This window comes from Hyperolius riggenbachi, chromosome 3, assembly GCF_040937935.1.
Source record: "Hyperolius riggenbachi isolate aHypRig1 chromosome 3, aHypRig1.pri, whole genome shotgun sequence".
NCBI lineage: Eukaryota > Metazoa > Chordata > Amphibia > Anura > Hyperoliidae > Hyperolius > Hyperolius riggenbachi.
This window is the reverse complement of record NC_090648.1, coordinates 189,828,089-189,844,956: the sequence shown is the minus strand read 5'-3', so window position 1 is coordinate 189,844,956 and position 16,868 is coordinate 189,828,089. Positions and strand designations below refer to the sequence as shown.

At 43.2% G+C, this 16,868-nt stretch overlaps 1 protein-coding gene across 3 annotated transcripts in view; it reads left to right on the top strand.

The window, feature by feature from the left end:
• Positions 1–16,868, top strand: part of MYO5C (myosin VC) — a 163,347-nt gene that overhangs the window by 53,855 nt on the left and 92,624 nt on the right. For 2 of the 3 annotated variants that reach the window (XM_068275459.1, XM_068275458.1), the window contains exons 4-9: positions 1,063–1,207; positions 4,103–4,259; positions 10,334–10,477; positions 10,580–10,661; positions 10,749–10,856; positions 16,191–16,297. In XM_068275459.1, the coding sequence (XP_068131560.1) occupies positions 1,063–1,207; positions 4,103–4,259; positions 10,334–10,477; positions 10,580–10,661; positions 10,749–10,856; positions 16,191–16,297 (743 nt within the window). Of the gene's footprint in view, positions 1–1,062; positions 1,208–4,102; positions 4,260–10,333; positions 10,478–10,579; positions 10,662–10,748; positions 10,857–16,190; positions 16,298–16,868 lie in introns of those variants that run through there. The other variant, XM_068275460.1, reaches the window with a different exon arrangement.

The following is a 16,868-nucleotide window of genomic DNA, read 5'->3' as shown; positions in this document are numbered from 1 at the left end:
ACGGCAAAGCCACAGAGTGATCCTGGCTACGGGATTGCGATCGAGTGAGGCCCGTGGAAGCATGCGCAGTAGCCCGGGACCACAGCTGTGGTTGGGGATCTTTTGGAGAGGTCAGGGGCACTCTGGAGGCCAGCAAAACAGCAGCAAGGGACCTGATAGTTTGCAAGGGTCTGGAAGAAGTCCCAGGTGAGCAATCTAATCTCCTGCCCCAGCTTAAAAATTCATAAAGTGTGGGGGAATGCTGAGGGGGTTTGGAGAAATAGAACATTATTACATTTCTGTGTGTATGTGTGGGGGGGGTTGTTTGGAAACTTTGCGTAGTTAAAAATGTGTAGGGGTGGAGGGTGGGGTTTAGAAGCACATTATTATTACTTGTTTGGGCGGCAGGCAGGGGGTTGGAGAGACAGTAAGTGATTACATTTGTGTGTGTGTGTGAGGGGGGGGGAGCTTTCGAGAGGCAGTCCGATACACTAATTTTTGGTTGAGGTGGGGGGGCGCAATTTCAGTGTTTGCCATAGGTGCCGTTTTCCCTATATACGCCTCTGCTTCTCACTACAGTTGTCCTTTAAGCTTAACATGCAGCAGGATGAGTAAGTGTGGTCAAACTGAAGGCAGATCTACATTTCATTTTTTGTACAGTCACATACTTATTAAATATTTATGTATAGTTTCAAATCTGCATCATCGGATGTTGGAGAATATTTATAGTAGATAAAGGGCTTGATTCACAAAATGGTGCTACTGTTAGCACGGCTTTCCGCGCGTTTTAGCACATTTTGTGCAAAAAAACAGTTATCGCTTGCAAAAATTTGTGTTAGCACGAATTTTTGGTACGTTAACGTTCGCGCAATAACACAAATTTATCACGCGAACGCAACCGTTAACGCACAAAAAATTTGCATTAACGCAAGTTTTTGCTTGCGATAGCCGTTATCACGCGTAATTTCGTGAAGCACTTTTCTCAGCGTGCTAACAGTTAGCACTGTTTTGTAAATCAAGCCCAAAACCTGTTTGCTTTGGTTAAATGTTTAAATGCTATGAGTTGTCTTTCTTTTCCTGCAGGTATTATTCTGGTTGCAATCAATCCCTACAAAGAGCTACCAATCTATGGAGATGCCATTATCCATGCATACAGCGGGCAGAATATGGGGGACATGGACCCACATATATTTGCTGTAGCTGAAGAGGCATACAAACAAATGGCGAGGTATTGTGGTGGTGCTGGAAAGATCTCCTCTCTAATACAGTCACATGATGGCCGTACATAAGGGAATTTGTTACCTGTTTGCAAATCACTTGATCAAATCTTTTTTTAACCTAATACTGCCATTCACTGTGCAAACCATCTTGTATGAGGAAACCCCTACATGTTGCTAACATTGCCACTGACCTCATATATGGAGGCTTAAAGCGGACCTGAACTCAGAACTTCCTCTCTGTTCTAAAAGATACACAACAGTATAATAACCTTTACAGAAAAACATTTCTTTGTTACAGCTGATACAAATCCTGCAATAAATCTACATTATGTCTACTTCCTGCCTTCACGGAAGCAGACATATTGTTAACACCCTGTGCTTTCAAATTAGCCTCTCTGCTATGGCAGTCAGCTGACAAAGCTGAGGGATCAAATTACAGCTTGTGATTACTCACAGATGAGGGGAATAGACAGGCTAAACACTCTATATACATGCAGGATGCATTTCTCTATGTTTCCCTTCTGTCCTGTGCAAGTTCAGGTCCAATTTAAAAAAAAAACCAATAAGGGGAGTGTTTATAGGTTCTTACTGGGACTGACCTATCATAGTATTCCCTCCTGATGTCCCTGTAATTACAGCGTCCTTCATAGTCCCTCTGCTTTTATAGTGTCCCCAAGTGCCCCGGTTATTATAGTGTCCTACGTAGTGCCCCCTTTATTATAAAGTCTGCTCCTAGTGCCACCATCATTAATGTGTCCCTCATACTACCCCCGTTACTATAGTTTTTCCTCCTAGTATTATTATTTTTTTTTTATTATTATTTAGTATTTATATAGCGCCGACATATTACGCAGCGCTGTACAGTGTATATATATATTGTCTTGTCACTAACTGTCCCTCAAAGGAGCTCACAATCTAATCCCTACCATTGCCATATGTCTATATTATGTAGTGTAAGTACTGTAGTCTAGGGCCAATTTTTAGGGGGAGCCAATTAACTTATCTGTATGTTTTTGTAACCCTTAGTAACCCTTTTATGACAAAATACCCACACTGCCCTAGTTATTATTCCCTTCTCGTGCCCCCCTCTTTATATATTGACCATACTACTGTTTTTTGGGTTGCTCCATAGAAGCCCAGAATAGTGCTTGTTGAGGAGCATGCTGGGTTGCCATGCTAACATGTTCATTCTCCATCAAAGTTTTTTCTCAGCAGCACACACTGCTTTGTATTCACTTTATATATTATTCATTACGGTAAGATTTTTGTCACTTTACACTTTATGATTTACAGTATGTGCAATCAGGATTTAATGATAATTTCTGATCTGGGTCATATCCACACGGGGGTTGATGCTTTAACCTTTTATGGAACAGTTCACTATTTAAACAACCCTTTTTCTTTTTAACTTGGTGGGGAGGGCTGCCTGCTCACATGAAGGGAGTGACCAGATAGAATTATAATACCCCCATCCCACACAATAGCTACTCCTACCCCCTGTATGGGAACACCGTATCAGGGAAGAGCCCATTTTCCTTCAATATTTGGACAAGGGTACTTAAAATATATACTGTACTTTTTGGACTATAAGACGCTACTGACCATAAGACGCACCTAGGTTTAGAGGACAAAACCAGGGAAAAAAATATATATATACTAAATCTGGTGCATTCATGGTGAAGGGGCATCTTGTGGATTATGCCCCCTTGTACCTCTTGTGTCTCCCTGTGTGCGCCTCTGTCCCACTTGTGTCCCCCATGTGTCCACCTCTGTCCTTGTGTCCTCCTCTATGCCTCCTTGTGTCCCCCTGTGGCCTCCTTTTGTCCCGTGTCCTCCTCTGCACAGTACAGTGAGTCCCCGACATTCCGACATTGCGGCGGATTGGAGGTTTGTATTGGCGGGCAAACTCCCTGCATTTGGACTATAAGACGCAGTGATTTTTGCTCCCACTTTTGGGGTAGAAAAAGTGAGTCTTATAGTCCAAAAAATACAGTATATATATTCATGTATGATTTTAGTTGAGGCTTAATCTGAGGCTGCAGTGATGTTTTTTAAGATTGTTCATGACAAAATCCAAAAATAAAACTTGTCTTGTTAAAAAGCAGTATCACCTACTGTTACTGGCAGGTGTGGTGGTGTGCCAGGTGTGGACATGTTTGCACTACATTGCATTGTAAAATAAATGATGCAGTTAGGATTTTTCCACATCACTTTTCTTTGCTTCTTTCTGCGACATTAGCAACGTAAGCCAACTATGTAGTTATTTATATTTTTTGCCTGTATCTTGTAAAGCTTTGACAAACAGAAAACATTCCTTATTTATTTGTTAAGGCAGAAAGAATTAACCATTTCAGGGCCATGTGTCGTTTTAACATCACAGTGGGCTTCTGCTTGGGACTGATACCATTATAAAATGGTTAACCATCTGTTCACCATTATGTCTGCAAATTTAAGCAGTGGCTTCAAGGAGAAGGAATAGGAACCTATACTTTGGCTCCTAGTCATATGTTCACTGTGATCATGTGACAGTGTTGGACCTTGGATCTGCTTGTACTGTATGTGCCCCCCTTTTCATTGAGAGTATAGTGTGAGAAGATGGGAGCAAGCTGATACAGTGTTATCATACACACTTCTCTCTTTTTACCCTCTTTTGCAAATGTTTATATGTTAGTGTAGGTAAGCTTTTCACTTTGTTTAGTATCCAAAGGAAACCTTTGTGTGCTCTAAAATGTACTATAGCTTGGCAAGGCTGACCACACAATCAGAATGCAGTTATTTGATAATATAGCACATGGGCTAATCTGGTTTTACCTGAAGTGTTTAATTTAACATCTTGCCATAGTCTTAATGCCCGTGCATTACACAGTGCTTGTTTCATTTTGTGCATTCCATCCAACCACCAGGAACAATAAGAATCAGTCCATTATCGTCAGTGGTGAGTCCGGAGCTGGGAAGACGGTATCGGCGAGATATGCCATGCGCTACTTTGCCACAGTCAGTAAATCGAGCAGTAAGGCAAACATAGAGGACAGAGTACTGGCATCCAACCCTATAACAGAGGTAACAATGAATGTGCTCCTGACGTAAAGAATCAAAATGAAGCTTTTTTTAGCTTTATTCAGTAAAATGAACAATTTGATGGTAAAATCAAATAAACATTTGAAAAGGTTTCTGGGTTTTGTTTGGATTTAAATGTACAACATTGCCTACTTAAAGTTGAAGATATTTGCAGTTTTCATCTTAACGTGAGTGGGCAGTAACTCCCATTGCATCAAGGTGTGAATATGAAAATCATTCCTTTATATCCTTGAATGCTTGGCTAGTGTATAGCTGACTTATAGTACACTTAGCTTATTAGGGTTACCCTGTAGTGTATACTGTACAGCCCTACTACCATAGCAGTACTGGCATTCCTACTTAACCCTCCTGGCGGTTTGCAAAAAAATCGCCAGGGGGCAGCAAATCTTTTTTTTAAATTTTTTTTTTTTTTTTTCATGTAGCGAGACAAAGTCTCGCTACATGATAGCCGCTGCTCAGCGGCATCCCCCCAGCCCCTCCGATCGCCGCCGGCGATCGGAGATCCGGAGATCCCGTTCAAAGAACGGGATCTCCCGGAGGGCTTACCCCGTCGCCACGGCGACGGGGCGGGATGACGTCACCGACGTCATCGACGTCGTGACGTCAAAGGGGATTCCGATCCACCCCATAGAGCTGCCTGGCACTGATTGGCCAGGCAGCGCACGGGGTCTGGGGGGGGGGGCGGCTGCGGCGCGACGGATAGCGGCGGATCGGCGGGTAGCGGCGGCGATCGGGCACTGCACGCAGCTAGCAAAGTGCTAGCTGCGTGCAGCAAAAAAAAAATTATGCAAATCGGCCCAGCGGGGCCTGAGCGGTGCCTTCCGGCGGCTTACCCCGAGCTCAGCTCGGGCTTACCGCCAGGAAGGTTAATGTGAGTGTTGGTGTTTTGCTGGAATTCCTGGTTTAGAAGTCCAGCTTTGCCTGGCATCTGCAACAACACTTCAGCCTGGTACACTAGAAAGAAATCAGCCTGGTCGTGATGTATGTGATGTCTCTGTCAACTATGTAGAGTGTGCATTGTTGTCTCTTGACATTGTTTAGGGATGTGGCATGCCAGGTCTCTACACAATACCAATGAGCACTTGTGTACTGCCTTGTCATCCCTCTTCCCCTGAACAGTATCAGCATCTTGGCTATAGTTAAGAAGCATCTTTATACAGTGCTTGTGCAGAGCAGGGTTGCATGTATTTTAACCTCAAGGCGTGACAAAGATAACCTGGGTTGGAGGTGGGAGATTAAAATCTGTTGTCAAGGGAGTGGGAACTTGCTGGTATTCAGTAGCTTTTTGTGACAACAGCCAGTGTTGCAAAGGTCTTAAGCTAAGTACTCACGGGGGGACAATTGTAGCTGTCGCTGCACACGGGAGCGTGTGCGCGACAGTTCGTCAACAGTTCGGCGACAGCTCGTCGCCAAGTCCCTCTGCATCCACACTGCAGCAGAGGGATTAGCGATGCGGCGGAAGCTGTCGCCGAGGTTCCTCCCCCCCGCCGGAAGCTCTGTGTGCCGTGTGTGGGTAGCTGTCGCTAGCCCGCATACACATGCGGGGCTAGCGACAGTTCCGGCGAGGTTGCGGCGACGGCTGTAGCCGGCGATTGAACATGTCAATCGCCTGGCGACAGCTCCGACGGGCGACGGTTCGGGGCGCGCGCGTCATACACACGGGCGAACCGTCGCCGCAACACGCGCGTGCCACGTGGTTGCGGCGACGGCCATACCCCGTGTGTATGACCCTTAAGGCTGCATACGGTACATCTTTACTACCAGTCCCAGATAGGGAAGCAGTGACCCATTAGAGGGCCTCTTTATATTTATACAGTAATATAATCCTGAAGACAGTCTGGCCTGACCACCCTCACATACAGTTGCAAGAAAAAGTATGTGAACCCTTTGGAATTATATGGATTGGTCATAAAATGTGATCTGATCTTCATCTAATGCTTCATACACACTTGAGATAAAAGTCTTTGGAAAAGGCAAGATCACAGACCAATCTTACCACCCTTCATGTAGTATGAGAGCCATACTCTACACAGTCTATTCTATGGAGCTGCACTCCCCATCAGATAAAATCTTTGCAAGATGCTGCACACAAAGATGCCCGTACACACTCAAAAGATCATTATCTGCAAAAGACCTGTTCCTGCAAAATATCCATTCCTGCAAAATGCATTCATAGTCTATGAGATCTGCAGATCCTCATACACACCTGGTTTAACAGACGTCATCTGCATATCTGGCAATCATCTGCAGATCTGAAAATCCATCCTGGTGGATCTGATCTGCAGATGATCTGCAGATGATTGTCTGTTAAACTAGGTGTGTATGAGGATCTGCAGATATTGACTATGAATGCATTTTGCAGGAATGGATCTTTTGCAGGAACAGATCTTTTGCAGATAATGATCTTTTGAGTGTGTACGGGCATCTTTGTGTGCAGCATCCTGCAAAGATTTTATCTGATGTGGAGTGCAGCTCCATAGAATAGACTGTGCAGAGCATGGCTCTCATACTACATGGAAGGGTGGTAAAATTGGTCTGTGATCTTGCCTTTTCCAAAGACTTTTATCTCAAGTGTGTATGAAGCATAAGTCACAACAATAGACAAAGGTCTCAATTCACTAAGCTTATCTCCTGTCTTTAATAACTCTTCTAGAGTTGTTACCATGGTGATAAGGCATGTAGTATTCAGGAAACATTTTACCTCAGGCAAACCTAAGTTAACTCTTCTGTCTTTAAGTTAACTCTTCAATCCTTAAAATAACTCCAGAGTTAAAGACAGGCTGTTTATTAACTGCATGTGAAAATAACTACAGAGGAGGTAAATTAACTACAGAGTAGGTAAAATAACTACAGAGGAGGTAACTTTACTACAGAGGAGGTAACTTAAGGAATGAAGAGATAAGATAACTCTCTCTTATGTGGAGGTTAAGTTTTCTCTTGCCTTATTATCTCCAGCATGATCTTACTGAATTGAGGCCAATGTCTGTTTAAACCAATACCACAAAAAATGTTTCCATGTTTTTATTGAACACACCATATAGACATTCACAGGGCATGTGGAAAAAGTATGTGAACCCTTGGATTTAATAACTGGTCTAACCTCCTTTGGCAGCAATAACCGCAACCAAATGTTTCCTGTAGTTGCAAAACAGACGTGTACAAGGGTCAGTAATGATTGACCATTCCTCTTTACAGAACTGTTTCAGTTTAGCAATATTCTTGGGATATCTGGTGTAAATCGCTTTCTTGAGGGCATGCCACAGCATCTCAATCAAGTTGAGGTCAGGACTCAACTGGGCCACTCCAAAAGGCATATTTACTTCTGTTTAAGCCATTCTGCTGCAACACCCATCTTCTGCTGAGCTTCAGCATTCTGCTCTTGCAGTCATCTTTACAGGAAGGCCACTCCTAGGGAGAGTAGAAGCAGTGTTGACTTCAGACTGCCCATATCGAATGCAATGCAAAATGATTTCTGTAACTGAAGACCGCCATGCCTAGCTATGACATGAGGCTACTGTACCTGTTTCCTCTCTTTGGAAAGTAATGTGTGATTGTCAGAACACTGAGCGGGTCTCCACCCTGCTTACTCAGTCATGCTGATTGAACTTGGCTTTCTGTGTATTGCCCAGTCCCACAGCTGAATCATTCTATTCAGCATCCAAGGATACTGTGACTCAAAGGGAGAATTTCCTCACATTTTGTCATGACAGGAAATATGGTCAGTCTTCCCATCGAGAACAGCTGTCAATAGCAGTTTATTTTTTTTGTATAATCTTGAACTGATCTTGATCAGCCACACCTTTAAAACAGTATATAGATGAAGTGAATAACACTGATTGTCTTATTATAATTACCGTATTATACTGACGCCTGTCAAACAGTAGCAAAAAGTGAACAGTCATTTGTTGGACTCAGGAAAAATGGGCAATGTTAAGGATCTTAGCAACTGTGACTAGCTCAGAGCTGGTAGCACAAGGGCGATCTGCATATATCAGTCAGATGGTTGTAATGCTTTGGCTGATCAAGGTATATGAGTATAATATGTCCTTTATTACATCCTTGCCTGGAGTTCCTTTAGTGGTTGAAGATTTACTCTAAGCAACCTGCAAAGATCTGTGAATGTAAATAGTAGTAGGATATAAAGAAGTCGGCAGTATGTTTATTGGGGGTTGTAATGGCAGCTGAGGGGTCTCCACTGGGAAGATGGCTACCCTCACTCACTCAATGCTCTGCATGCCCTGGATACACAAACAGTCTATATGTCATTTGTCGGGAGAAAAACAGTAATGGCAGTGGATCAGCCTTGGAAGAAGCACCACAGTGTGAAACAGCCATCAGGCTCCCGTCCTGTCCCCACTCCCAGCACCCTCTGCTGTTACTCTCACTCTATCTACAGTAGGATGCATACTGCTTGTATGACTTGTACACTGAATCTGTATCATTTGTTTGAACAGACATCACTATTTCATGAAATTAATATGAACTGCATTGCCTTGACTCTGCTCCCCTCTCGACAAATTACATATAGACTGTTTGTGTATCCAGGGTTATTATTATTATTATTTAGTATTTATATAGCGCCGACATATTACGCAGTACAGTGTATATATATATCTTGTCACTAACTGTCCCTCAAAGGAGCTCACAATCTGATCCCTACCATTGCCATATGTCTATATTATGTAGTGTAAGTACTGTAGTCTAGGGCCAATTTTTTCTTAGGGGGAGCCAATTAACTTATCCGTATGTTTTTGGAATGTGGGAGGAAACCGGAGTGCCTGGAGGAAACCCACACAGACACGGAGAGAACATACAAACTCTTTGCAGATAGTGCCCTGGCTGTGATTCGAACCAGGGACCCAGCCTGCAAGCGAGAGAGCTAACCACTACGCCACCGTGCTGCCAGGGTTCACAGAGCATTGAGTGAGTGAATGTAGCCACCTTCCTGGGGAGATTCCTCAACTGCCAATACAACCCCCAATAAAGATAGTACTGACTTCTCTATAGCCTTCTACCATTTCCATTCACAGGTCTTTGTAGGACGTTTAGAGCAAATCTTGCTGTTACACGTATAAAGATCTGGGACTGCTAGTAACCTAGAGCAAGGTGGATTTGTCATTTACTTTTAGTGTTATAAATGGTTTTTATATATAAGTGGAAAATCATTGTATGTTTCTATCTAACAAATGCGCCATTTTAAGTACAGTGTATTCAATGTAGCGTAAAGTACTGGATTTACATTTTATGACTTCTGCAGCTTTCACTATTCATATATTATACACGCTAGATCATTATAGGGTTGGTAACCTCATAAAATAGAAAATGGAGGCTAATTTCACTTGTTATTGTATTCCTAGCATTCTCTATAATGCTTAAGTAGATTATCTGTTTTATTTTAACTGTATTACAGAAGACTTCACTGGTACTTTTTTTTACCAGTGATTTTCTTGTTACTGTATATACTCGCGTATAAGCCTAATTTTTCAGCACAAAAAATGTCCTGAAAAGTTACCCCCTCGGCTTATATCCGAGTCAGTGGATCAGAACAGATGGTGAAGCATGTTTTGTTACTGGCAGAGGAGCGTAAGGATCATGCACTAGTGATGCTGCTCTTGCCAGCTGGCTTCCTGCTATGTCTGTGCCCTCCATCCCCCGCAACATGGCGTGCAGATTGCGCTTCTCAAGATTATGTGTGTCCCATGGCTTGTAGAGCAAAGTGTGCAAGCAACCTGCCAAGGGTGCAATGATCACGAATTCTTCCTGTGTGGCAATCGCTGTGTCTCATATCTATGATGCCATCTAGTGATGTCTTGAGACACAGCTGTATCATTCTTCTGGCACATCTGGCTATGGAGAGGTGGTCTGACCTGTGGAGGGGGCTATACTGGGGAGGGGGCTTATACATGAGTCAATCACATTTTCCTGGATTCTGAGGGAAAATTGGGTACCTCAGCTTATATGCTGGTTGGCTTATATGCGAGTATATATGGTAATTGCTTTTTTTCATTCACTATAGCATAACGTTACTTTTTATTAATGTACTGTAATTTTTGCAGGCTATTGGGAATGCAAAAACAACTCGGAATGACAACAGCAGCCGTTTTGGAAAATACACGGAAATCAGTTTTGACCGGAGATACCAAATTATTGGTGCAAACCTGAGAACATATCTACTTGAGAAGTCCCGAGTGGTATTTCAGGTGTTTACAAATTACCGTAGTCTTTTCAAAAATACCTATTTTACATACTAAGTTTTCTGTTTCATTTTAAGCCCGTTGTAAAATTGTGTTTCCATCTTTTAGTCAGAAAATGAGCGGAATTATCACATATTTTATCAGCTCTGTTCCTCAGCTTCTCAGTCTGAATTCAAGCACCTTCATCTAAGTAGGTAGAACAACATCTGATTGATGGATTTTTAGCATAAATGTTGGTATTAGAGATGTATTGATGTATTTTTTGTATTTTTTTTAGTGAGTGCTGAGAAGTTTAACTACACAAATATGGGTGGCTGCATAGAAATTGAGGGCGTCAGTGACAAAAAAGATATGAAAGATACACAAAAAACTTTTAGTTTACTAGGTAAGTGAATTTTGATAAGACTTATACAGACTGCTAAAATGTATAATTTATTATCTTTATTAACTGGTAATCTTGAAAACGAATTTTCATATTCATGACCTAAGGTTTTATTTCTAAATATTGCTGAGATAAAATCATAAAGGCAATGCAATATTTCAAGTCGTATTTAACCATTAAATTTCTTTGTTTGTTTCAGTGATATAACTTGTTTTATCTATGTATAAATTCCTTGATTAGTGTATGTTCAGGACCTGTTCAGGTGTCTATTTAAGGAATTATCATATATATATAAAGTTCTATACAGATTGGATCCACCTTACTTAACTGTAGTGTCCCAATATACAACCCTAATCTCAGCTTCCAATATGCTACCAGTATTCTCCCCTTATCCTCTCTGGTCACTTTCATTCTTGCATACAAGACTTTTCTCAATTTTTCCCCCACCTCTGGAACGCCTTTATACAACCTATTCATCACTCAACCATCCCGCAACTTAAAATCTTACCTCTACAGGCAAGCAAATCATTTAGGACAGTGTTTCTTAACATTACAGCATGTATCCCTTTCTTAATGACTGTGTTGGCCAAGTAACATCATCTCAATTCCCCCTAAATGCATACTTATTGCTTAGGAGTACTTTATAATTGTGTATAAATGCTTTTCAAACATTCGTTGATGCTCTTAATTAATTGAAAGACTCTTTTGTGTTGATTTACAAATGGTTTATCATTTTTTTAAATCTCAAAACCATAGATAATTGATTCACTATGACAAGAACCCCCTAAAACCTACTAAAGTACCCCCTGAAGTACGTGTATTATGTTTTGAGAAACTAGGATTTAGGACACTGACCAGTTATTGACTATCCCCTTGTACATCACCTACTAACTTCCCTTAAGGTACCCATACATCTAGCAATGATGGGCAGATTCGACCAAGCGACAAATCTCTCTCTGATCGAATCTGATACTTGTCTCCAATTCCCCCCCCCCCCCCCCCCGTGCGCCGGTGCCCAGTGCATCAGGTGTGCAGCGGTAAAGGTATGCAGCCTCCGCTTGTCCTCTGCTGCCTACGAGATTCCTCTGTTCACCATACAAGCACGCCACATGGTTGCCTAGTAACGTGACCTTGTGTGACGTCTGACGTCTGTCTCACAATTAGTAGGTGACAACGCGTTTCGCGGGTCGTTACCTGCTTCCTCAGTTAAATAAAAAACAAGTGCCTTAAAAATGACTGTGTGGAGTTTAAGCACCTTCTTAGTCTAGTTAAATACACTAGAATTTCTCTTTCAGTGTTTGTAGGCTTTGGTGTCTGAAAACTTCTGCTTTGTGTAGTTTGTTCACACCAGAAAGGAGTACCCGCCCTGCAGCAATATGGAAAGCAGGCAGGAGAAGACCATGACCCTAATTCATTCACGTTTTCTCAGATGTTTTTCACCTCATCAATAATTTACCATTCAATGTATAGCTGAACTGGCCTGGAAAAAAAGTTACATACTTACCTCAGTAATGGGGAAATGTGGAAGGCCCTTTTGCAGCCCATCTTTCCAGCGCAGGGTCCCTCTATGCCTAGTCGACTTACAGAACGTTTCTTCTGGCATGCCCAAAAAAGTTGCACATGCCTAGTAGTAAAAGCTGTGCACAAGCAGCTGACTACTACTGTATGTAACTTTTTTTTTCAGTTCAGGCATCCTTTAAAGAGGAACTGTAACGACAAAACGTCCCCTGGGGGGTACTCACCTCGGGTGGGGGAAGCCTCAGGATCCTAATGAGGCTTCCCACGCCATCCTCTGTCCCACGGGGGTCTTGCTGCAGCCCTCCGTACAGCCGTGACGTAATATTTACCTTCCTGGCTCCCGCGCAGGCGCTCTGACGGCTGTCGGCTCCGAAGTAGGCGGAAATACCCGATCGCCGTCGGGTCCGCTGTACTGCGCAGGCGCAAGTCTCCGGCGCCTGCGCAGTAGAGCGGACCCGATGGAGATCGGGTATTTCCGTCTATTTCTGAGCCGAAAGCAGCCACAGCGCCCCCGCTGGAGCCAGCAAAGGTAAATATTGAAATTACAGTCGGGCCTGTCGCCGGCTGTTCAGAGGGCTGCAGCGAGACCCCCGTGGGACGGAGGACGGCGTGGGAAGCCTCATTAGGATCCGGAGGCTTCCCCCACCCGAGGTGAGTACCCCCCAGGGGATCTTTTTGAAGTTACAGAGTCTCTTTAAGCTCCCAACAAGCAAAAAAAGCACCCAAAACACATTGTTTCACATTGACTTAAGTCAGATATTTTTTTAACTACTTTGAGGCTACTTACACACCAGGACGTTGCGTTTAGGGGACGTTATAGGGCACATAACGTGCCCCTAACGTAACGCCTGGTGCTCTCTGATGTGGACGTCAAAGTGAGCCGCGTTGTGCAGCTCAATCTGGCGTCCGTGATGCGTACTCTTGGACGCATGCGGCATTACGTGGTCCCGCCCGACCAATCGCCGCACAGAGCGGCCGCTCCAGGAAGTAAACACTGCACGTCACACTGTGCAGTGAATATTAATTAGCCATGTGCCTGGCCGCTCTCCACTCCTCCCAAACACTACTGAGCATGTGCGCAGTCTAACGCAGCTTAGCCGCGCATAACGCACAGCATGCAGCACTCTCAACGGATGTGCTGTGTTACAATGTAACGCAACGTGGGCACTGTGAACAGCCCATTGATTTTTCATTACTGTGCGGTGGGGCTGCGTTACAGGCTGTACTAACGTGCACCTGTAACGTCTCACTGTGAAAGCAGCCTAAATATAGGCCGATAAAAAGAAGGACCCAGCACCGCTTTCAATTTCCTATATACCCTGTACACTTTTTCTTCCATCATCTTCAATGATTCAGTTACAATTACATAGGAGCTATCATTGCAACATTTAAAGAGGAGCCTCCTCTCATTTTCAAGCTAACAATCTCTTTGACATTACAACAAGTATACAAAGCCTTTTATGCAAGACTGCTTCAACGGGAGCCAATCAAAATGCCTAGGCACCGGTGCACTGACCAATAAGACAAGCCCACCAATCAGTTTTGAAGGGGCATGTCATACCCTCTATGTGAGGTTGTGGCATTTGTTGTGAACAGCTATGCGAAGACGGGCGGCCTGTTGGTGGAACGTTCAGTTCCCCATCAGGTCTGGTCTAGGCGGCGATTGTGATATGCGTCGCTCTCGGGCTTGCTTCCTGGTGATGTATAGACGTCACTTGATGTGATGTGTGGCACTTCCGGGTTTTGTTCACAACAAGCCCTGTTCCTCATTGATCTGATTTTTTTCCTCTATTGGCCAGCGATTGGCACATACAAAGGTTGTAGAGATCCCCATCAGGACTGATATATTGGCATGCAATGCGTTTTCAGACTCTGGGGGCTTGTCTTATTGGGCGGCGCACAGGCGTTTTGATTGGCTCCCGTTCAAACGGTCTTGTATAAAAGGCTTTGTATACCTGTTGTAATATCAGAGAGCTGATTTGCTTGATAAAGAGAGTTGGCGTCTCTCGAAACGTCGCAGATGCTAGCTCTTATGTAATTTATAATTGAAACGTTGGAGATGATGAAATTAAAGAAGTATATTGGATGTTGAAGACGTGAAGACGGTGCTGGGTCCTACTTTCTATCGGCTTGAAAGAAAGGGGGAGAACCGAGGGCCAATATGGTGTAGTATGTTAATGAGGTGATGTCTGATGCAAACACACACAATGGTTATACTCACAAGGACGGGTCGCCTCCAAGGCAACCACTGGATAAGCAGGCGGGGAGAATTGTAACCTGACCCCGCTCAGGGTTAAGAAGTCGCTCTCTGTAGATAGAAGGAAATGGGGATACACCCCTCCACCAAGGGTGGACTAAACAGTTATGTGGTATAACAACAGAGGCGCCAAGTAGAGTAAAATTTGTTAAAATTGTTAAAAAGGGGGAAGTGGGTGGACTCACCTCCCTTCTGAAAAAATGGCCAGACAACGGGCAGGTTACTTCAAGTTTAAAGTAACATTTATTATGAGCTCCAAAAGTGCAACGCGTTTCACGGGTAACAGTCCCGCTTCTTCAGGCAAACAATTTTTGGAGGGAGCAAAGTCGGGTCAAGAGCCAGATATAGCGCCTCTGTCTACAGATATAGCGCCTCTGTCTACAGAGGCGCTATATCTGGCTCTTGACCCGACTTTGCTCCCTCCAAAAATTGTTTGCCTGAAGAAGCGGGACTGTTACCCGTTGCACTTTTGGAGCTCATAATAAATGTTACTTTAAACTTGAAGTAACCTGCCCGTTGTCTGGCCATTTTTTCAGAAGGGAGGTGAGTCCACCCACTTCCCCCTTTTTAACAATTTTAACTAATTTTACTCTACTTGGCGCCTCTGTTGTTATACCACATACTTTCTATCGGCATACTTTCTGCTCCTCAGGGCTGAGGGACAACAACCTCAAGCACGTCACACTTTTTTGGTGGGGGCAGCCTACTTTCTACTTCCAACCTACTTTGAATATTGCCAGTCAAATGCATTCTGCAGATAATATGAGAACACCTGTCTGTTGAGTAAACTCAGGAGAAATGTCTATTGAAGCAGGGCTCTATTAACATATAGCAGGGTTAGCATGGCAGGAGAGGGTTGAATAGCCAAGCAATTTAGACTATACAGTGGGTAATGCTATAATGTAGACAGTGAAAAAAAGGCTCCGAATCAACAGACAAATGTGCTAAAAGCTCTATACATCCCTTAAAGTGTACCAGAGATCAAAAACTCTAAAGCATCAATACTTACCCTGGACTTCCTCCAGCCCCATAAGCACGTGTGAGCCCATTGCCGTCCTCCCGCAGTCTGCCGTTCAGCCGCGATCAGCCCCGGTAACAGACTCACTCGGATCCAGTCTGGGTCATCTGCGCATGCGCAGTAGACCCGGACTGACGCGACTGAGCCAGTTACCGGGGCTGATCGCGGCTGAACTGCAGACCGCTGGAGGACCGTGAGGCTTATGGGGCTGGAGGAAGCCCCGGGTAAGTATCGATTCTTTAGATTTTTTTGATATCTGGTACACTTTAACAGCTTTTATTGAACAAGCAGGAAGTTTTGAATCAGAATGATACCATTTGAGTAAGCTTTCGGCTAATTAGCCTTCTTCAGACTATTTTGTGTTTTATTAATTTGTATTTTTGTAATTATTTCTCAAATGCATGATTCATATTTTATGTTTTGGTCATTCCTTTGCTATATGTAGGAAGCTATTTTCCCCCAAAAATAAGAAAAAAACATGTAATTTGTTACCAGAATAATTTAAATTCCCTTCTCTTCTTGTGGCAATCGGCACAATGTTTAGGTTTCAATGTTGACTTTCAGATGGATATTTTCAAGGTTTTGTCGGCAGTCCTGCATCTGGGAAATGTGCAGATAAATCGTGTTAGCGATGACAGGTCATCAGTCAACGTAAGAAAATCTAACCTGTTATAGATTTTTCTGCTGCTAAAAATGATTATTAAAATGTTTTAAGACTCTTTTTAAACCATTTATAGTAATGTTTGAGTGCCATAGTGTGTCAAGCACTATGAACACCTGGTTCAAATATGAGTCAGGACACTGTCTACGTGGAGTTTGTATGTTCTCCCTCTATTTATATGGGTTTCCTCCAGGCACTCCAGTTTCCTTCCACATCCCACAAACATACTTGTAAGTTAATTGGCTCCCCCCAAAACTGGTCTTAGACTATATCAGAAGCATGACACTAGGACTATGGTAGAGATTAGATTGTGAGCTTTTCTGAGGGACAGTTATGACAAGAGTGTATACTCTGTAAACAGCTTTGAAAGATGTCAAAGCTATATACTGTAAATAAATACGAATAATCATCATCATCATCAGATATCCAGAAAAGCTATTGATAATGATGTGTTTGTTTAGAGATGCTGTTTCCCATTTTGTCTCACTTATGCTGAGCGTTCATCATCCATTTTAAACAGATAGGCATTCAAGTATCTTAATACAGAGATGGAAGTGATAC